The following is a 22,247-nucleotide window of genomic DNA, read 5'->3' as shown; positions in this document are numbered from 1 at the left end:
GCTACTTATTTGGTTTTAGAATAAATTTAATAATCTATTAAATAAATCTAGATTTTGTTCAAAAGTCATATTGTTGTGAGTTCACAAATCTTTTATCACTTTTGAAAATAACCACTAACATTGATATGTTAAATAGTTATTCTAAGGTCGTAAATTTTTTTATTTCTTATTATACAACGCACTCACCTGTTTATGTTTCAGTTTGGACGATGCTTGATATGCATTTTCTAATTTAGGATTGTTAGGTGCTTTCTTTGGTCTGGTATTTTTAATACCTATTGATTTTCCAAACGGTGCAAACCAGTACCTTTAACAATTAATATTATTCATTAACTTACCATTTTAAAAATATTTTTTGGTTCAATTAATTTACCAAATTTCAATTTATTTCAATTTGATTTAATTTACCAAACACAACTTGTAAAAACATTTCAAAAGAATAGAACCAGAAAAAGTCTTGAATTATTCTGTGAATTTACACTTTGCCACAACTTAAGCATGATTATATTTTTCAGATATAGTCCTGGAATTTTTTGTCCATGGATGTGGGTTGTGGCCAATACACTTAATAAAACTTGCTAACAATTTAATAAAAACTTATTACGGACGATTCTGATTTAAAAACTTGTTTTGAATTTCTTAAAAACTTTCAGAAGTTACCAACCCCTCTAACTTATGACAGGGAACTTCCCTTGAATCTTTTAAACAGAACAACTTAAGTTTAGCCACAAATTAAACTATGTACAGGCAATAACTTGAAAGTCGTGATATAGATAAACTATTAGTCACGACACGATTAACTTGTTTACTCAACCATGGGTTTACTGCACCACTGACACACATACTGTTAAACAAAAAGAAAAAAATGATTAAAACTATAATTTATTTATACTAACTTCTCCAGTACATGCCGTAATACTATAAGCACCAACGCCAGCGGCAACGGATAAAAAAGATGCCGGTAGTCATTGTAAATCACGACTTTGTCAGGACCCGGCTCCAGATCTTCCCATGTAGTATTAGGAGGCAACCAAACAGATTCATCCCAAAACGTGTCTAATAATAATCGTAACGTATTCATGAGGTTGTTAAATATCAGCGGTGAGGAGCCACCACTGCAATGCACTAATAATGAATTATTTATCACGCCATGAAGATTTTCAAAATAAATAACGACACAACCGTCCACTTTACAGCTTTACTGCCGACAAACTAAATAAATAGTTAGATTTTTGTTGACTTTGTCAGTTTGCTATGTGACAAATTATATTTTGACAACACGTCTAAATTTCGAGTTTGACACTTTTTATTTGATTGAGTTCAGGCAAAGAGAACAAAACCCAAACTATCTATCCAAAGGGACTTTTGTTTTGTACTTGTTTGTATTTGTCTTATTTTCCTAAGGTTGTACAATTTCATAGACGATAATTAATTAATTGAATTAAGATTAAGATTAAATGAGTGCAATAGACTGGCCTCGAGCAGAGATAAATGGCTAGACATCGAGCAATTTGTCAAGAGTAAAACGACGAAATAGAATACGATATTAATACACGTTGAAATCTGAAAAAACATTAAATGCAATAAAACGATTCACAGAACTTTGCTTCTAGTATTCATGCCAAGTGCCCTCGTTTGACGAATCTAGCATGACTCCTCGAGATCACTAGGGTAAAAGAAAAAAAATATATATATAATATTTGAACTCAAAATGCCTCTATTCACTTTCCTACTGTAGCTTAACATAATAAAAATCATCAGATATTTTAAAATTATACCGGATATGCCCTAAGACTTTGTGAAAGTACACAATTGTGGGAAAATGAAACCAAGCCGCTGGACGTGCCCCTCGGGATCCTGCAAAAAGTTCACTGAAAAAATCTCAGTAAACGACCACCATTTTACTAAGATTATATTTCATCCCCATCTCATCTCATTTCATTTTATTTCATGCCATGCCATGTTTCATATTAAATTAATCAGCTTCATTTCATTTCATAATATCATATTTCATAAAAAATATAAATATAAAAGATTAGGCTGTATGGTGTGATACCTTTGCGTTTCCATTTGGAAAAATAAAACGACTACTACTAATTTCGCTATAAAATTAAACAAAATAATATATGAGATTTTTTCATGGAGCCTTGTTTCAAACTACCAATTTAAAAACGTTTATGATAATACTATTCTGTTCTATAAGCTACTTACATAAATTTAACTGATGAAGTAATTTTTTTTTCAATATGCTATTTTGTCCAACGTGCGCCAACATGCTTATGGTGGAAGAAGGTCCTGAAGCAGCGCTAAGGTACGCCTGTAATACGTGTCCATATGTTTACAATATCAAGAAGAAAGTTTCATCTCGAACATTCCCTAAATTAAAGGTTGGTCACATTACCTTCACAACAAGTAGAACATATTTAAAAATTCTCACATGATTTTTTTCTTACAGGAATTAGATTATATTATGGGAGGAGCTGCCGCATGGGAAAACGTTGATTCAACAGATGCTGTTTGTCCTAAGTGCGGTTATGGTCGTGCGTACTTTATGCAACTACAAACTCGATCAGCTGATGAGCCTATGACCACGTTCTACCGTTGCTGTAATCACAAATGTGCTCACAACTGGAGAGATTAAACTCATTGCGACTATTAACGAGTATGAAATTACTCAAACTTGGATTGTATCCTAGTTATATACGAAGAAATAAATGTCAATCTTTAATGATGAGAAACACAATGACATCTGTCATATCATGTGTAGATTTCACTGCAAGCTTGAGGGCTGCTGAATGCCTGGCTAAGGGCCAAGTGATTGCTGTACCGACAGACACAATCTATGGATTAGCTTGCAGTGCCAACTGTCCTCTGGCTATCAAAAAACTTTACTCTATAAAAGGAAGAGAGGCAGTGAAACCGGTGGCCATATGTGTCACTAGTGTAGCTGATTTGAGAAAATGGGGAGAAGCCTCTCACATAAGTGACAAGTTATTAGATTCGCTACTTCCTGGTCCAGTCACAGTTGTTCTACAGAAAACTAAACACCTAGACAATCCATTTTTGAATCCTTCCACTACAAAAATAGGTATTAGAATACCGAAGCATGATTTTATGAACACAGTTACGAAAATATTTGATATGCCAGTTGCATTGACAAGTGCCAATTTTAGTAATGAACCTTCAACATTGTCCATCAAAGAATTTGAACATCTGTATCCTCATTTAGCAGCCATATTTGATGGAGGGTTACTGAGTCAAGGTCTGGAACAGAACAGAACAGGCTCCACGGTTATAGATTTATCAAAGAATGGCCTTTATAAAATTATAAGAAAGGGTATATCATATGACAATGTTATAAAAGTTGTTGAACGTTATGGTTTGAAAAAAAATAATGAATCTGAAAATTCATTAGAGATAAATCAACAATTGCAGAAATAATGTTTTATTTTAAAGAAATTATTATGTAAGTGAAAAAATTAATAAAAGGTATATAGTGTTTATTAAACATTTTTATTTATAAATACATTTTTATCATTCACAACAATAACAGGATAATATTTTTTATCCAATAAGTTTTATTGTACTACAGCTTGCCAGCTTCCATGGAATAAAACATTACTTCTAAATAAAGAACAAGGTAAAAGAGGTAATATGAGACTAGTCAGAGATCAGGAAAATAAAATATATAGATAAAAATGCAGATTCAAAAGATGTTTCTACTCCCATTTTTTCATATAATTAACAAACTCAAATTTTAAACAATTTGCATGTTTTTAACTAACATTTGTCTAATTTAACTAGATTAAATAGCAGTGCTCACAGGCTGTCTGTTCTCTGGCAATTTAGCTTGAAGACTCTGCCATCTACTTGGGGGCCAAACTATGCACACCGCTCTTGCATTAACTAAACCTAAAGAAACAGGCCCAAAGGTGTTGCTGTCGAGGGTGTGACCTGTGTGATCACCTTCTACCCAACAATGTCCTTCTGGAATTTTCACATACTGGTTCTTGTAGCCCAATGTGCTTACAACGTCACCTTGTAAAGCTACCACTCGTTTGATAATCTTTTGGTTAGGATCTTTGGGGGACATCAGTGAAATGACATCTCCTCGTTTCACGTGATAATCTCTGACGGCCCATCGAGATAAAAACACATAGTCCGTATTCATCGATTCTGGATTCAGCACGGGTTGCATAGAAATTCCTTCAACTCTAGCCACATAACCGACCGTGTCTAGAATGGTTACACCGATTGGTAAGCCGAAGACAAGAGACTTGCATACACTTTTAAGCCACATGAGTAGGCCGCCACTTTATTTCTAACAACATATCGGTATTTATATAAAAAATTGGAGATATTTAATTTTTTTTAAATGTTGGAAGGCAGTTTTGCGCTTGAAATTTTTTTGTTTCATTCGTCCATTGGGCACTGGCAAGCGGAGCGAAGCTCATAAATTTTGTCACAATTGACAACATTTCAAAAAATTTACATGCTTCAAATAAAAATACCGTTTCTTTATTTTTCAATTTTGAGCTAAAATATGTAATTCTTATAATTTTATATTACTTAATTTGGGAGTAAATATTTAAAAATAGATGACCTCTATTGTATGAAACATAAGTTGAGGTATGTACCTAACTATGATAGCATTATTAATTAAAAACCATAGTTGTTATACGTTTAAAGCCTAAATCTATCTATCTCTTAGGTTTATGTCGTTTCCTTTTAGATTTCGCCAATGTCAAGTGTATTTAATACTCTGCTTTCTATAGCGGGCTTCGTGAACGAGCAAGGTCACAGATATTCACTAAGAATTAAGTGGGTAGCTAAGAATGTTTGATGACAGGATCTCTGTTGATTTACCTAAAACAATATACATACAACATATATATACAGGGGTTAGTTCGATACCAGACAGACAAACTACAGCTTAATATTATTATGGTTAATGAATGAACTAAGAATATAAACGAAAGGGGAGTTGACAAGGGAAAGAAGAGATAAGAGAAATAAGAGAAAGAGAAAGCCTAAATCACTAAATTTTCAAAACTTGACGTCTCGGGTTCTCAGGAACTTGTGAGACTTGCATCAATAGCATAGATTATTACGTTAATACAAATTCTTTCTTAAACGAAGAGCGATTTTAACCCGAATATGCAGGCGTAGTAAATTGTCCCATAAAAGGGAGACAAGGTGACACTCTACAAACTTGCATACGCCCCGTCATGACCTATGCAAGTGTAGTGTTCGGTCACGCGGCCTGCACTAACTGGACATGATAAATATATAACTTAAGTATATACGATCGTATAGTGAATATAAATGTTTAAATAACAAAAAATGAACATACCATACTAAAACAATGTTCATTTTAATGCTGATCATACTACCTATTTCTGCCGTAAAGCAGTAATGCGTTTCGGTTTGAATGGTGGGGTAGCCGTTCTTGCACACTTGAGACCTTAGAGCTTATAACTCAAGGTGGGTGGTCTCCAAATCATTCAATCCCGTTTTTGCAGGATAACCGTCGGAGCTCCGTGGTTCGTCAGGAACGTCGACATCCATGACGACTTGGACTTAGAGTCCATCAGTAAGTATCTGCAGTCGGCGTCGATGCGCCACTTCGATAAAGCAGCACGACACGAGAATCCTCTTATCGTGGCCGCCGGCAACTACATTCCCGATCCTACGGACAGAATGGAAAGCAGTCGACGTCGCCCCAAAAACGTCATATCGGATCCACTAACGGTGCTTCTAGGTACCTCAAGCACCGGTCATCATTCTCGTCGAACCCGTCGCTTGCGGCGAAGGGCTCGACGAGTAAAATAGCCCTCAGACACAGCTCACTTTCTCACCGGATCTAGTAGATTCTGCGAAGCACTGCTCTTGCTAGAGCTAGTGTTAGCAATGTCCTCAGGTTAGAGCCCCGTGAGCTTACCTACTCACTCGGTTACGCTCGCATAGCCTCTAAAGGCTATCAGCTTACATAGGAAAAAACAAAAACCAATGCAATTTAATAAAAGTATTTCGTTCGTTCGATTTCTTAAATAAAAATTAAATGGTTCCGGCGACATCGGCAGTCGTATTATTTTAATGAAATACGTACTCAACAAATGTTCACGATTGACTTCCACGGTGAAGGAATAACATCGTGTAATAAAAATCAAACCCGCAAAAAATATAATTTGCGAATCACTGGTGTTAGGACCTCTTGGGAGTCCGCACGGGTAGGTACCATCACCCCGCCTATTTCCGCCGTGAAGCAGTAATGTGTTTCGGTTCGAAGGGTGGGGGCAGCCGTTGTAACTATACTAAGACCTTGGAACTTATATCTCGAGGTGGGTGGCGCATTTACGTTGTAGATGTCTATGGGCTCTAGTAACCACTTAACACCAGGTGGGCTGTGAGCTCGTCCATACGTCTAAGCAATAAAAATAAAAAAATACTATGAACATTATTTAAAAAATGTGTGTGTGTCCGCTCCGACGCACGACTGGAGTTTACTGGATATAAATATAAATTTGTGTCAGTTGAATACAGTAAAATATGGAAGTTACGTATTCTAGTGAGAATGATCCGGGAGTTGCGGAACACGTGGATGCGGTAATTAAGTAAGTCTATATAATTCACTTTTACAATTAATATATAAGTTGTCCATTCACTGATAGAAGGAATTGTTTATATTTAATAAGCTTTATTAATAAATGATTTGTAGCGGGTTATATTCGGGTATCAACCCACTAACAGTTGATACGTTCAGGAATCGAACCCGAACGGCGTCCGGCCACAAGCAAAACGATGTCGGTAAATTAAACGAAACAATACGAGAAATAGTTCTATATTACGACAACACGATACACTACAGATTATTAACAAATTAACGAGACACAAAACAAACGACTAACAAATATATGAAAATACAATAATGAGAGAAACGCGCGATCAGTACGAGGCTTTGTGGCGGACTGCCGGCGCAGCAGCCCGGCGTCACCTGCGATAACGCGGCCGCGCGTTGGCTCCTGATTGGCGCGCGCACGCATCACGCAATCAGGAGCCAATCAGGCGCATAACGCATTTCGTGTGACATGCTATACTCTCTAGTACGATTTTGGTCCCCATAATTTTCATACCCCGGGCCTATATATGTAAATCGATTCTTAAGGAGTAAACTCCAAAAAGCGTTACAGCCTTCACGCTAACAGCAGTGGCGTACCTAGAACTTTTGCCGCCCGGGGCGATCTCCAGTCTGCCGCTCTTTCTATTATAAGTCAATCAAATAGTGGTTTTTATTAATTAATACACATAAATAAATTATTAAGTTATTTAATCAATATTAATTAATACACAGAGTAAATTTTTTAGACTTATTTGTATGCACTCGTAAACATATTTATATAATATCTACTCTTCTAGCTTTCATACTAGAAAAATCGTGTATAATGCCAAGTCCATGTCAACTGGTAGTTTACACGGGCATATGAGCGGTGCAATTTATCAATCCAAATACAATTCTTCAAAACGGACTGAGAATATTTATCTATTTGCGAGTTCTGAAATTGTAACTTCGTCAGTATTTTTGTTTTGTCTCGTTTAGATTTTGTTGTTTGAAAAAGATAGTTCTTATGCCGGCGCCCTAATGCTTTGCAGACCTAGCAGACCGCCTTCCGCCGGCCCTGCTTTTCAAAAGAAAAATCGATGAATAAAAAAATATTGATATATTACTTCAAAGTAATCATATAAACTTTTCAAAAGAAATGACATTTATAAACTGATATTTAAAAAAATTAGTTAGGAAAAATTGCCGAACAAAATCGAAAAGATACTTTTACGAATTCAAAGAATTTTAATGAATACAATAAAATCAAATTATTACCTTGTTCTTGAATTCAAAATTTACACTAATATGCATTTATATACACCGATGAATAATATTCGAAATCATATAGTTAATCATAATTTATATAAATCAAATATTAAACTTATAATAATCATAATAATCCTTTATTATTCAAGAAAGAAAATAAATATGAAATGAATAAATTGCTTTATACAACTAAAAGTAAATGCTAAAATGCCTCCCCAGGGTAAGTGCCGCCCGGTGCGGACCGCACCCACCGCCCCCCCTTAGGTACGCCACTGGCTAACAGAAATCACAGAATCACAAAAAAGTGATCTAAGGATGTGTAAGATAGAATAAAAGGTCCAGTTACCAATGTTCGTAAATAAATTGATTAAGACATTGCGAGTGTCAAAAGTTTTATGTCACTTTCATTCGGAAATGAATGAGATTGTGAATGAATTAAAGAATGTAGAATAGATATCGGTCTTTACAAATACTCAAAAAAGTGTTGATGCTTTAGTAAATTACAACCAACCAAACAGAAATTTTAGACATTTTATTTACGCGTAACAAGTATACTATCACTGAAATAGAGTGTAATAAATTAAAGTTTGTCACAAACGGGAACGCGGAGGTTGATAAAAAAGTGTCGTGGTTTGATGGAAGTGTTTCGTGGTTGAGAAAAACTCGCAATCTGCATAATCAGCTGTCAGTGAGATAGATCATCTGTCCCTGTAAATATTAAATCTACACTTGTAAAGAGACGATAACACCTATTGTTTCGGCATGCGTATAGCATGAAGTAAACAGTCACGATACGATGTGACCCTGAAGCCGCCAACGACGGCCACCGAGCTAGGGGCAGATATGGGGTAATAACCTAACAGAGGAAGAAAACTGGTAATGCTACGGCTGGCCTGCCCTGAGGCGACAGCCCGAATTTTACGACCTGCTCACGATTAAAAGCTCAACAATGTCTGGTGACTACCCTTTCGCGACCAAACTAGTGAGTCCCGTGAAGTGCAACGAGAAACCATGGGACTTGTGGGTGAGCGAAATAGGACACCTGTCCCCTCGACGGGACGACGACGCCGCGCCAGGCTCAGACGTGAAAAGCTCGGCGTCGATGAGGCGCTCGAACGACCACCATCCCTACAAAGCGGCCGATCGTACGCGCCAACGTCGTCCGGGCCTTAACCGTCTCAAGCAAGACACCATGAACTTGCACGGTCTCTTTCCACAAATGGACAATCTCAATGCTGCTGTGTGTCACATGTGCGGAGTGATAGTGAAGTGTAGTGCAGCGTATAGACATCTTCTCGATTCCCACACAGGCAACGAACCTCTCCTGCCCCCGCCGCCACCTGCCCCTACAGTCAGAAGTAGAAGTAGGCATAAAAAAGAGCCTCCACCCCCACCACCACCTGTTCCTATAGACGTACGTCAGATAAAAATGGATACATCCCCAGTACATTCAGCCACACCTCCGTTATCAAGAATAGTAATGCCACCCCCCGAGGCTCCACCATATATGGAGGAACCAAACAATCCTGCAGTCACAGGAGAAGTGCAAGTGTGCGTAGAAGGTGGAGAATTACCTGTTGTCAGTATACAGGATACTGACGATTTGCCATTAGGAGAAAATATAACGGATGATATTTTTGAAATAATGAACTCTGAAGGTATACAGAGTGCGGACGATATCACAAATTCAACAGACTGGAAGAATATAATTAGAGATATAGGAAACATGCATGATATAAATTTTCCACAGGCGTCTGACCCTATCTCATCACAAGAAATGTACCCGCCAATGCACACAGCTTCGTTACCTGCATATGCCCTAACGGATGCAGATTTGTCTAATTTGCATTTCCCTTCTAACACGTCGCCCATGCTGACTTCGGTTGTTGAAACGAGTACGATGCCAGTCCTGACCCCTCCCGTTCCCCCGCCGGCGCCTTCCCCTGCGAAGTCGACTCCCAGCACACCATCATCCAGATCGGGCGGCCGGAAAACTAGCAAGACGAAATTCAGCTTACGCGAGTACGATCCGAACAAACACTGTGGAGTCCTAATGGTTGAAACCCTTAAACCATGTACGAGGTCACTAACGTGTAAAGCACACGCGCTTTCACTTCGGAGGACGGTGGAGGGGCGAGCGAAACCCTTCGACACGCTGTTGGCGGAGCACCGAGCGTCTCGGGAGGCGGGGGCGGCGGCCGCTGCGGCTCCTCCGCCCCCCGCGCCGCCCCCTGTCGCCGCCGCCCCGCTGAATATCCCACCGCTACTAGTCAACAACACTTCACACATAGACCTGAGCGCCTTCAACGGCTTGACCGCGGAGCAACAAGTCAATGATATTTACGCAAGTCTACTCGGCGTCGAGGAGGGCGAAGCGGTGCTGCCGGACACGTCCAGTTTCACGTCGCTACTGAGCCAGCAGTTGCCGGAGCCGTTTCTGTTGCCTGAAGCCGAGCTGCAAGAGGAAGTGCCCGTCCTGAACACGGTGCAGGCCGACGAACCACCGCCGGCCGTGGTGCCGACCGACGTCTGCTGGTACTCCTCGACTCCTCGACCGCTCGCGCTGTGCACGTTCAACGCGTCGCACGCCGGTGGCGCCATCACCTTAGGCAAAAAATTCGCCACCGTCCGGAGCAACATCAAGTCGTCCCTGACGCGGTCGCAGTGCAAAACCGGCGCGGCGAACAATTATTATTACGGGTCGAACTCTCTGTCTCTCTCTAAGACTGTGCACATAAACGCTGGTAAAAGCACGAAGCCGGAGGTGCGTAAGTTAATAGTGACGTGCGGGAGTGGGGGGGGGAAGGACAAGGTGCAACAGACCCTGAGCGAGTTGTTCGGCGGACACGCGCTGAACGGACACGTGGGGAAGCGAGCCCCGCTCAAGCACAAGCGTCCCGGCGCGGTGCTGGACCTCGGCTTCTCGCTCGACGCGGCTCTTCTCGCCGACGAGAAGTGCTGAGCGCTCAACGGTTGTGTACACTCCTCATTCTTGTATAATTTATTTTGTGTAAAATCGACGAGGACCGCCCGCCGTCGAGTGCATTCACGAATTTCTCCTGAACGGAATTAATGTTACGATAATGTTAAATCTCATTATTATTATTATTATTTTTTTGTTTATCGAGAAATGATTCGATGTTTGTATTGTTTTGTATGATGATATCTATAAGATTTTTAAAAGTCGTTCCGCGATGCGCATCTCAGAAGTGTTAAGAAATAGTAATACTAATAATTCAGGATGGTTGTATTTTTTTTTTAAATGACTTTACCTGCATACTCCCTGGTACTGAATTGAATACCGATAAATGGCCTAGAATTTAAATGATGGTTTAATGTGATGATTTCCATGTATAATATAAATACGATTAAAAATAAGTATAGCCGTAATAGTAAAAATCGCCTCCTTTTGAAAATAAAGGAAAATACCTCAATAACTATTTAGGTTTGGTTTTAATTATTGTGTCACATGAGATGTTGGGAAAATATTGGCTTTACCTTTCACAGTTTTTTTTATGTCGTAATGTAAAGATACTCATGTGTTGAGAAATAAGTTTCACATGACCGTAAGATGTGCGGTAAGGGGGTTCAGTGCTCATTTCTCTTGCCATTATACATCATTATTTTGCGTTCCTATTTATTTGAAGTTTCCGATAGCTGTATACAATACAACGAAATTTCGACCTCGTGCCTCCCTGTCTATGAAGTCTGGTAAGCACTGGATATTAAGAGTGTAACCCGGTGATCTACGACCTTGTCTACCATCTATCAATAATGAATATGTATGTGGTGAAATTATGTAAAAGTAATTTTCATTGAATTGATTTTATAGATTTTTATTTCCCGATTATAAATTTGTAAGCATTATATTGTGTTATAAGGAACCTTTATGTTTTCTGGGTTATGGGAATAGTAAAACAAAAAGCAATAATTATCGTGACGTCTCCATTACGGGTTCGAATGTTTCCATTGCGCCATTTCTGCAGAACTTAGCAGTACCCTCATTATTACAACAAAAAAAATACTTCGCTGTTTTAAAATATGTGTTTTGAGGCAGAATTATGATGTTCCCGTCACGTCTTTAATAACCACCAGACCCGTCGTCGAAGTCTGAACTTATCCCTACCGGTTCGAAACTTTTCATCCAGATAGAATAAGTTTTGAGATCATTTTTGCTGTATTCCATCGGTATTGTTTCGGCATGATGTGTGCCATGATGCGGCAGGGTTTAATGAGAACACCAGTCTACAGACGCCACAGCGTGAGTATAGTCAATAATTTCAAACTTCGAGGTCAAAATCTGTGTTTTAAAACGGTCGTCCCGTCATTTAAATCTCAACGCATGAAATTGGCAGGATGTTATGTTAGTTGCCAGTGCGGGCACATATTACCTATTCATAAATACAATACGGCTCTGAATACTGTTTAAAATTTTAAAATTAAAGACGACACGCGTATACCTACAGCAAGACGGATTACAAATGTAACATTATTACGCTGTTAGGATATTGGACTATCTATACTTCTATACTAATATTATAAAGAGGAAAGATATGTTTGTTTGTATTGAATAGGCTCCGAAACTACTGAACCGATTTGAAAAATTCTTTCACTGTTTGGAAGCTACACTAATCCCGAGTGACATAGGTTATAATCTTTTTTTAAAAAATTAGGGATCTTTACTAAAACTCCAATAATGTAACCCAAGGTGTAAAAAAATTACCTAAAATATTATTTACATCGCGTGGCCTGCGAAAATTATTGATGATAGAATAAAATAATGTATTATGACTGTAGAACAGATTATTATTTACAAAAAGTGTCGCGACAGCATATGTTTAATTCAAATATCGTTGAAATTTTTGTTAAAGACCCGACCGGAGCCGGAGGGGGCCGCTAGTAGCAAATAAAATTATTGCATTGTCATTAGTGCTTGGCATGTGTCAATATTTGTATGAAAATGTGTTAAAAAATTCAAATTCAATCAGATTTGGAAAGATTAAGAAGTTCATCTCGTCATCATATCGAGTGGTGCCGACGAAGAGTTCGACGAGCAAACCCATAGACACAGCCCACTAAGTTTCTCGCCGGATCTTCTCAGTTGGTCGCGATTCCGATCCGGCGGCATACTCTGCGAAGCACTGCTCTTGCTAGGGCCAGTGTTAGCAAATTCTCTCAGGTTAAGCCCATGAGCTCGCCTACCCGTCCGGGCGTAGCTACAATAGCTCCTTAGGCTACCAGCGAATAGGTAGGAAAAAAAAATCGAGGGGTGAAAAGCAATTTGGTTTAAGCGACATTTTTACAACTTTACAAAAGAGCCATTTAAATTAAAAAATTTGGAAGAAATACCTATCATGACAAAATAACTTCTTCAGCTATTTGAATAGGGAACCTCTAATTGTTGATAGGGTAATCTCTATATATAAAAATGAATTGCTGTTCGTTATTCTCTCTAAAACTCGAGAACGGCTGGAACGATTTGACTAATTTTGGTCTTGAATTATTTGTCAAAGTCCAGAGAAGGTTGAAAAGGTAGATAAATATGAAAATGCTCGGAATTAAATAAAAATAACAATTTTGTTTTTCCTTTGATGTGTTGTCCGGTTGACGGATTCCTTTTGTTTGTTTTAAGTTTATTTTACACATTATCCATTGAGGCACTACGAAGTCTGCCGGGTCATCTAGTACTAAATAAAACGGACCTTTAATTACAAAGATAAATGTCGCGTATTAACATGAACACAGAGGCTGCAGATAGTATGAATGAAGTCTGCTCCGGTCGCGGGCAGGGCTATGTTAGCAACATTACGAACATTGCCTAATTTTTTTTATGATTGCTGGATTACTGGTGGTCCGGAGGCCTTTCTAGTTTCACCAGGAAAGGTGGGCGAGCAAAGGCTCAGCCAGGAGGGGTGGGATTTGCTAACAGCTGCCCGAGTGCCTCCAAAGGAAACCTAACAACTCAAGAGCAGCTGCTTCGCGAATGAATCTACTGCCGGATCGGAATCGCGACCCGCCGAGAACATCCGGCAAGAAACTCAGCGGGCTGATGCATGGGTTAAGTTGCACGTCGACCTCTTTGTCGAGTTCGACGAGTACGGTTACCGGGGTCCCTAGGCCTGCTCCTAGTGTTAGAGCTGAAGGCGTCTAATGCAAAGGTTATTGGATCTGAGGGACGACGAACAGTTCCTTGGAGCATTGATTGTTATCGGAAAACTTTAGAATTTCAAGGAGGTTTACACGTTTGTCCAAAAGACGCGCGAAAATATTCCCTTCGAAGTTTGTAACGACAGATTTGTGGGATATGCCTTTGGGTAACGATGGAGGGAAGATCTTCCACCGAGCGGGTGATATTGCTCGCTAGACCGACGGTCCGAAATTCCGAATGTTGTTGTTCGAAATTTGTATATATGCGAGCTTATCTTGAATTTGTCGATAGCGAGATTCGATACGTGCCGCCATACGCAGTGGCTTAGTGAGCATAACTCGCGTCTCGGGCGCAATACCTTTTAGCACCTTTTTTAGGGGTATTTAGACTATTAGTGTTCCTTTTTCCTTTTTATTTACGAACTAGCTGACCGGGTAGACTTCGTAGTGCCTCAATCGATAAATAAAAGACCTAAGCTTTAAACAAAAAAAGGAATCCGTCCGACGGGGACACATCAAAGTAAAAACAAAATTATTATTTTTATTTCATTCCGAGCATTTTCATATTCATCTACCTTTTAAACCTTCTCTGGACTTCCACAAATAACTCAAGACCATAATTAGCCAAATCGGTCCAGCCGTTCTCGAGTTTTAGCGAGACTAACGAACAGCAATTCATTTTTATATGAATGAAGATAGATAGATAGATTGCCATTAACTATATTACATTGGTAATAAATTTAAAATATATTTTCCACATATCAATTAAAATGAAAATAAGAATTATCTAGCAGTCATTTTTTTGCGGACCATTGGCGCCCCTATGAATAGCGCCCGGGGCATGGTGCCCCCGCGTGACCCCCCCCTCGCTACGCCACTGGCTATACGACAACAGTCGCCTTCATGTTTAAGCGATTCTACTGACCTCTTAATGATACTTCGGCAGTAAAATTTTACGTCTTTACTGCGTATTGCGATGTCAGGCCTGATGGGAAGCGAAAACCAGGCCTCATGCTGATTCTCCGCAGTGACATGAGTTTTTACTGGTGGTAGGATCTCTTGTGAGTCCGCACGGGTAGGTATCACCACCCTGTCTATTTCTGCCATGAAGCAGTAATGCGTTTCGGTCTGAAGGGTGGGGCAGCCGTTGCAACTATACTGAGACCTTAGAACTCATTTCAAGGTGGGTGGCGGCATTTACGTTGTAGATGTCTACGGGCTCCGGTAAACACTTAATACTAGGTGGGCCGTGAGCTCGTCCACCCATCTAAACAATAAAAAAATTAATTATAACAAACGCTGCTTTGGGCGATGGAACAGCCGTTATGCAATACATTTGAGGTTTCGACCTCATGTCTCAACTGTGATGTCCGAGGTTCAGTAAACGCCAGGACCCGTAAGCTCGTACATAGAACTTTTAGTTTGGGGTATGGAGTTTAAATAAAACAAAAACTTTAAATCTTATAATTTATTGTCCTCACGTTAACAAAATAAATTTGTTATTTTGTTAATTATTCTTAGCTTTTTATTTCCAAGTTAGCGTATCTCTCGACAAAAGACTACCGTCAAAAAACAAACAATAAATGTAAAATTTGCTTTAACAAATTCTAATATTAGCAGTTACACATATTACGTTCTGTAACTGAGGCAGCTAAATTATTTTTATTTATTTTCCTTTTTTTGATTTGATTCGAACTCCTTTTGTTTTTGATTTCACTATCCCTTTGAACTGTTTGCTGTTGACAGATTTTTTCCTGTAAAAAAAAATGTTTTCTTAAAACTTGCCAGAGTAAAATAAATGCTATAAGGTACATACACGTCATCGATTGCAAAACTAACAAACAAAAAGTCATTAATCTGTAAAACAAATCATTTTTTGTAATCTGATTAAAACTTAACGAACAATAAATGTTAAGTCAAAATCGTACTGAAAAACTTTTCTGATTAAACTTATTCTCTATTCTAAATCAAACCCGCAAAATTATAATTTGCGTAATTACTGGTGGTAGGACCTCCTGTGAGTCCGCGCGGGTATGTACCACCGCACTGCCTATTTCTGCCGCGAAGCAGTGATGCGTTTCGGCTTCAAGGGTGGGGCAGCCGTTGTAACTATACTTGAGACCTTAGAACTTACATCTCAAGGTGTGTGGCACATTTACGTAATGTCTATGGGCTCCAGTAACCACTTAACACCAGGTTGGCGTCAGGTTGGCGTCAGGTTGGGCTGTGGGCTCGTCCACCCATCTAAGTAATAAAACTAATAAATAAATAAATATATCTAATCTAAATTAAAGGGAAAATATTATTTATGTATTGTGCATTAGGCATAAATGTGTCGTTTTAGTGAGTACACAATTCGTGAACCCGCATTGTAAGACGAACGGAGCTGATAGCAGCCGCACGCTTTTCACTACGGCCATTGACCCCGGGCGAATGAATGTAGGTGCAATCATATTACATTGCGTGCTAAGAAATATACATATAAACACACTAGCCGTACTCGCCCGCTTCGCTGGGCATTTAAAATTAACATTAACATTATTTATTGCCATTATTATTAGGGAGTTCAACAGTCATATAAATATTAGTCTATCCATTAAATACATGTATTTTGTAGATGGATACCAAGTTTTAAGTCAATCTGATGCATGGTTTAGTAGTTATAACGGAATATCCGTAAAAGCCACTGCAGATTTATATATTACTATAGACTATAGATTTTTCTTTTTTTAATACTGTCGTGTCTGGAATTTCAGACACTACCGCCTGTTTTCTTTATTGGTAGCGGTTCAAATAAATCTCGTATGACGATACAGGGTGTTCAAAAATTCAATGGTATTATATATGACGGAGAAGCTGGTTCCATGGTGTTTTTAAAATGATGAAGTCAACATTGCTGGCGCCATTCTCTTCATCATTATCATTACCTTCCATAGTAACCGTAATTGAGATTCACTTTTCCAACGAATTCCATTTATTGCATTTCAAATGTACAACGATAAAACCAGAGAGCTCCGCCTCAGTGGGCTGCTCGGTTCGGAATGTTTTGTGTAATTTTTTTTATTTTTCCTCCCTAATCTGATGGTCTAGCTAGAGAGACCATATCACCGTCACCGGACTAGTAAGTAGGTGAGCTCACGGGGCTCAAACCTGACGACGTTGCTAACACTGGCCCTATCAAGAGCCGTGCTTCGCAGAATCTACCACTGGATCGGAAACGCGACCCACTGAGAAGATCCGGCGAGAAACTCAGTGGACTGTGTCTGTGGGTTAATTAATTAGCCCTTGGTCTTTGTGCGACAAGTCATTCGTATTTATAGTAGAAAAATGAGGGTAGCTTAGTCATGAATTCTTGTGACTCCCGTCTTAAAAGAGTTCTTGACATGCGTAATAGTTAACTTTAGTTATTTTTAGTTAACTAAATAGTGACGATGCGCCGACTTATATATTTTTATAATATTACCTTTTATTGAGATTTGTCCTGGACAGGGGTAGGTAGGCGTAAGGATCGTGCTTGCCCTTCTTCTTGATATCGCCCTTGGCTTTCTTCGGTCTGTAATCACCTCCCAGCGTAGACGCTACAGACGCCGCAGAATCTAAATTCCTGAAAAAAATGTACCGTCATTTATTATTTTTCTGCTTACATGTTAATTTTGAGTGCGTTATTGTTTCCTTTTGAAATTTATCTTTCCAAAGAGGCAACCTGGTTAAATACGTATGAGAATCATATAATAATTGTTAGTTTTTTTAACGAATTAGGGTTGCGTGAAGCGATCCTTATAATTGGGTAGGGTCGTGGCGATCCAGATTTTTATACGGAACTTATATATAATGTTATATTTATTGGGCAATAATGTTCCCGTTGACATTGTCATTAGTGGCTGTGGATTTAGCGACTTAACAGAATAAAACACAATTATTTTGTTATTATTAATTATTAATTAGTATTATATCCGAAATTAATCAATGATTAATTATTGATTAATTTCGGATTATTTTAATCGAATTAAGCAAAATATTTTGTCAAAAATGACACTGTTGTCTACGACACGCAGAACCACGGACATGTTTATATTTTTAATCATTGCCAATGCAAAATACATATAAAAAATTATTTAAACGATATTTTTAATTCCATATTTTTTATGCCGAATTTAATTGTATGCATACGAATGGAATTTTCATTACATTCCTAGAAGTATGCCACTAGACCGGTGCATTGACACTGCCAGTCATAAACCAAGATAGCAAGCACAAAACTATTTTATGTCTAAATTATTACCATTCCCTTTATAGGTTATCGTTCGAATTTATATGCGAGATAAAATTCATTAAGTTTAATACGCCTTTATTAGCTTCAGACGTATGTATGTTAGTATGTAACGGAATCTTTGAACATGATTTTGGCCCCCTTCAAAACGTCGGATTAACTCGAAATTTGGTATACTTATTAAGGACCGATGACAAGTCAATATTAAAAAAAATATTGAAAAAATTGAAATTTAACTAAAAAATTAAAAATAAATAATAGTTTAAAAAAAAAACTAACAAAATACGCTTTTATAGAAAATCCAACTAAAAAATAGAAAATAAATTTTAATTAATTTGAATTAAAAATAGTGTAAGAAAAAATGATTTTATTGTAAAAAAAAAAGCGTGGGGTGCATGGTATCAGTAGTTATAAATATTTTATGAACAGATATGAGTAGAAGGGTTATTTTGATAATATCCTGAAAAGCCTGTGGCCTAAAGGATAAGACGTCCGGTGCATTCGTATGTAGCGATGCACCGGTGTTCGAATCCCGCAGGCGGGTACCAATTTTTCTAATGAAATACGTACTCAACAAATGTTCACGATTGACTTCCACGGTGAAGGAATAACATCGTGTAATAAAAATCAAACCCGCAAAATTATAATTTGCGTAATCACTGGTGGTAGGACCTCTTGGGAGTCCGCACGGATAGGTACCACCACCCCGCCTATTTCCGCCGTGAAGCAGTAATGCGTTTCGGTTCGAAGGGTGGGGCAGCTGTTGTAACTATACTGAGATCTTAGAACTTATATCTCGAGGTGGGTGGCGCATTTACGTTGTGGATGTCTATGGGCTCCAGTAACCACTTAACACCAGGTGGGCTGTGAGCTCGTCCATCCAACTAAGCAATAAAAAAAAAAGCACTCCACACTTTTTTACAGTTTTACAATTTTTTACAGTATTTTGTTAGTTTTTTTAAAATGTTATTTATTATATTATTATATATACTAGAGGTCCCGCAGTAGTCGAAATTCGACTATAATTAATTGGAATTGTAAGTTTGTACACTATTATGATTGTATTTTATACTTCTATAATCACAAATTTCGCCAAGACAATACTATAAAAAATATTAACAAAGACAGACAATATTTAATCTATTCTCAATTTGACAACAGACGTCAAGAACAAAAGTTTGACAATAAATAGTATGCATGCGTGTGTGCGTCAAATACATGGTATGTAGTGTGTGTAATGTTTTCGTTATTGATTTAATGTATCTTTAATGGATTATTTAAAAAAATATTAGCATTGTGCACTTCTTCTCTACATTCTCTATAAGTGTGGAAAATTTCATACTCCTCCGTCCGCGCAATTTTCGTAAAAAGGGATACAAAGTTTTTGCTTCACGTATTAATATATAGATATACAGGGTGTTTACAGTAGAATTTATACAGCGTGTGTTCAACTATTACTTCAAGATGCTTATTGTATTTTCGTGAATGTCGTTTCGTAGCGAATGTGACAACATTTATCAGTTGTTACCTGCGACTATTACCTTACCTACTTATTACCTTTTCCTAATAAATATGATCATAAATTTTGAGTGATAAATCTTCTTCTTACTGGTGGTAGGACCTCTTGGGAGTCCGTACGGTTAGGCACCACCACCCTGCCTACTTCTGCCGTGAAGCAGTAATGCGTTTCGGTTTAAAGGGTGGGGTAGCCGTTGTAACTATACTGAGACCTTAGAACTTATATCTCAAGGTGACTGGCGCATTTACGTCATAGATGGTGGGCTGTGCTCGTCCACCCATCTAAGCAATAAAAAAGAAAAACTACCGTCAATTTCTTTTTTTTAGTAAACAAAGTGTCCTGCGTTATTTACCTGTGTATCCCCTTCCCCCCGGTCTTGTACTTGGAGCCGACGGTGGCGGTGGAGGCCCGGCTGCGGTTGCTCCTGCCGCTCCTGATGCTCAGGATGTCGTCGTAGCGCCGTTTCGTTCCGGGCTTCAGAAGCTTCGAAGGCTTGCCGCCTTGGGTTTCGTTGTCTATGGGGATCATGTGTTTTATGGTGAATCGATATTATTTATATACTTAATACATGTACTTAATGGATAGGCTAATATTTATATGAGTGTTGGTCTCCCTACACCAGTTGCGGGGGCGTTAATGATGAGAATTTTTGTGGGGGTGAGAAATAATAATGTTAATTTTAAATGCCCAGCGAAGCGGCCGATTACAGCTAGTAGTGTACAAAACTATAATTTCAATTAATTATAGTCGAATTTTGACTACCGGGGGACCACTAGCTATATATTACTAGCGACTCGCCCTCGCTTCGCTTCGGAAACATGAAATTTTATTATTGATTATTTACGACTTCACATTACAAACCTCAAAAATAACAGTATTTCTCCACTATTTAATTGATGTTATTATACATATAAATCTTCCTCTTCAATCACTTTATCTATTAAAAAAAACCGCAACAAAATCCGTTGCGTAGTTTTAAAGATTTAAGCATACATAGGGACAGACAGATATAGGGACAGAGAAAGCGACTTTGTTTTATACTATGTAGTGATTACTGGGCTCTAGAATTGTGTAGACGAGGCTGACTGACCTGTATCATCGGTGTCCGAGTCAACGTCGCCGCTGGGCTTCGGTTCGTCGTCGTCATCATCGAAGGTCTGGTCGCTGATGATGAGTCGGCCGTCTGGGGCCGTCCGGAACCCGCCGTCCTTACTCCGCTGCGACTTCAGCTCAGTCGTTCTCTGTTCGCTTCTTGGATTCGTAGCTGAAAGCAAGCACGTGCTGATCGAGCGAGTCAACTAATACCCCCCCCCCCCTTTACCGGTGGTAGGACGTCTTGTGAGGCGGCGCGGGTAGGTACCACCTACCTATTTCAGCCGTGAAGCAGTAATGCGTTTCGGTTTGTAGAACGCGGCAGCCGTTGTAACTATACTGAGACCTTAGAACTTATATTTCACGGTGGGTGGCACATTTACGTGGTAAATGTCTATGGGCTTCAGTAACCACTTAACACCAGGTGGGCTGTGAGCTTCCACCCATCAAGGCAATAAATAAAAAAAGTGCTGAAGGATCAGAGGGAACGCAATGTTATTGACGAGGAAATCGAAGACAGAGCGAAGTCGAGGAGTATAATAATGAAAGCTCACTCCACTTCACTAGCGAATGTTGTTGGATAAGTTAGCGGAATCATCATGAACTTATTTGTTAAGGAAATTTATTAATATATTCCTTTTAATATATAACTATTATATATATGCATGTATATACTTTTTGTAACTTAATATAAATTTCATTGCACCTACCCCTATCTACTTTGCACTACCTTTGGTTGACTGGTAGAGAATGCCTTAGGTATTATGTCCGCCAAAGTAAATTTTACATGAAGTGTAATAAATAAAAAATTAAAAAAAATAGCTATAGTAAAATTATTTTGTCGGTGCAGTTTGGGTCATAAAACATAGCCCGGCTAGGGCGGTGAGCAAGTTGTGCGGGCGCAACGCCATTATCGATAAAAACAAATGAGTCATCAAAGGCAAGTACACGGCGGCAGGGCGGTATACGAAGGGTGGTGAGACATTGTTATGTTATGAGTCATTTGTTGTACTTATCTGCAAATTATAGTACATATTACGAAGAGAAATGTGTTTTTATGCAGTCGCTTTCTGAATTTCTTTAGTAACACAATGGCTACTCGTTTTATTTTGTACCAAAACGGTAGAATTTATTCAAAATAATATTTGCACGTGTTGTTATCAACAATGTGTTAAATTTATTGATCCCAAAAAGTTACAAAGTGTTAATTTCTGCCGTTCTCGTTAACTTGCTGCGGCGATATGTGGTGTAAGTGTTCGATTAGTGATTTTTACTCTCATTTTTATCACTAACCCACAAAATGAAAAAACTAAATACACTATCGATAATGCTTATCGAAAACAATAATGCGC

The 22,247-nt window shown here is 38.6% G+C and overlaps 5 protein-coding genes across 9 annotated transcripts in view; 2 read left to right on the top strand and 3 right to left on the bottom strand.

Moving 5' to 3' along the window:
* Nucleotides 1–1,242, bottom strand: part of LOC101735559 (ceramide synthase 6) — a 44,188-nt gene extending 42,946 nt beyond the window's left edge. For 3 of the 5 annotated variants that reach the window (XM_012692736.4, XM_021349750.3, XM_062672906.1), the window contains exons 1-2: nt 897–1,225; nt 187–307 (exon numbers count right to left, since the gene is read on the bottom strand). In XM_012692736.4, coding sequence (XP_012548190.1) covers nt 187–307; nt 897–1,081 — 306 coding nt within the window. In that variant the 5' untranslated portion in view covers nt 1,082–1,225. Of the gene's footprint in view, nt 1–186; nt 308–896 lie in introns of all 5 variants that reach the window. The other 2 variants (XM_021349751.3, XM_062672905.1) reach the window with 2 other exon arrangements.
* An 851-nt stretch (nt 1,243–2,093) lies between these two features.
* On the top strand, nt 2,094–3,501 carry LOC692853 (ischemia/reperfusion inducible protein). The gene is given in 2 exon segments (NM_001046698.1): nt 2,094–2,387; nt 2,456–3,501. A coding segment is annotated over 1 exon segment (825 nt). The 5' UTR covers nt 2,094–2,387; nt 2,456–2,616; the 3' UTR covers nt 3,442–3,501.
* On the bottom strand, nt 3,495–4,300 carry LOC101735426 (mitochondrial inner membrane protease subunit 2). Its single transcript, XM_004928905.5, has one exon. The coding sequence runs from the start codon at nt 4,298–4,300 to the stop codon at nt 3,806–3,808; it is 495 nt and encodes a 164-aa protein (XP_004928962.1). The 3' UTR covers nt 3,495–3,805.
* A 3,985-nt stretch (nt 4,301–8,285) lies between these two features.
* Nucleotides 8,286–11,307, top strand: LOC101747215 (uncharacterized). Its single transcript, XM_004928904.5, has one exon. It carries the CDS (start codon nt 8,817–8,819, stop codon nt 10,827–10,829), a length of 2,013 nt encoding a protein of 670 aa, XP_004928961.2. The 5' UTR covers nt 8,286–8,816; the 3' UTR covers nt 10,830–11,307.
* A 4,160-nt stretch (nt 11,308–15,467) lies between these two features.
* Nucleotides 15,468–22,247, bottom strand: part of LOC101743904 (RRP12-like protein) — a 28,387-nt gene continuing 21,607 nt past the window's right edge. Inside the window, exons 18-21 of the mRNA XM_038016359.2 lie at nt 20,894–21,067; nt 20,156–20,318; nt 17,478–17,618; nt 15,468–15,768 (exon numbers count right to left, since the gene is read on the bottom strand). Of these exons, the coding sequence (XP_037872287.1) occupies nt 15,681–15,768; nt 17,478–17,618; nt 20,156–20,318; nt 20,894–21,067 (566 nt within the window). The 3' untranslated portion in view covers nt 15,468–15,680. The remainder of the gene's footprint in view (nt 15,769–17,477; nt 17,619–20,155; nt 20,319–20,893; nt 21,068–22,247) is intronic.

This window comes from Bombyx mori, chromosome 16, assembly GCF_030269925.1.
Source record: "Bombyx mori chromosome 16, ASM3026992v2".
In the NCBI taxonomy this organism is placed as follows: Eukaryota; Metazoa; Arthropoda; class Insecta; order Lepidoptera; family Bombycidae; genus Bombyx; species Bombyx mori.
Note: the sequence above shows the minus strand (reverse complement) of the source record. Positions and strands in the feature narration are given on the sequence as shown.

Bases quoted from the DNA above. Each gene is read 5' to 3' on its own strand.
- LOC101735426 (XM_004928905.5), bottom strand. From the start codon at position 4,300: ATGTGGCTTAAAAGTGTATGCAAGTCTCTTGTCTTCGGCTTACCAATC.
- LOC101747215 (XM_004928904.5), top strand. From the start codon at position 8,817: ATGTCTGGTGACTACCCTTTCGCGACCAAACTAGTGAGTCCCGTGAAG.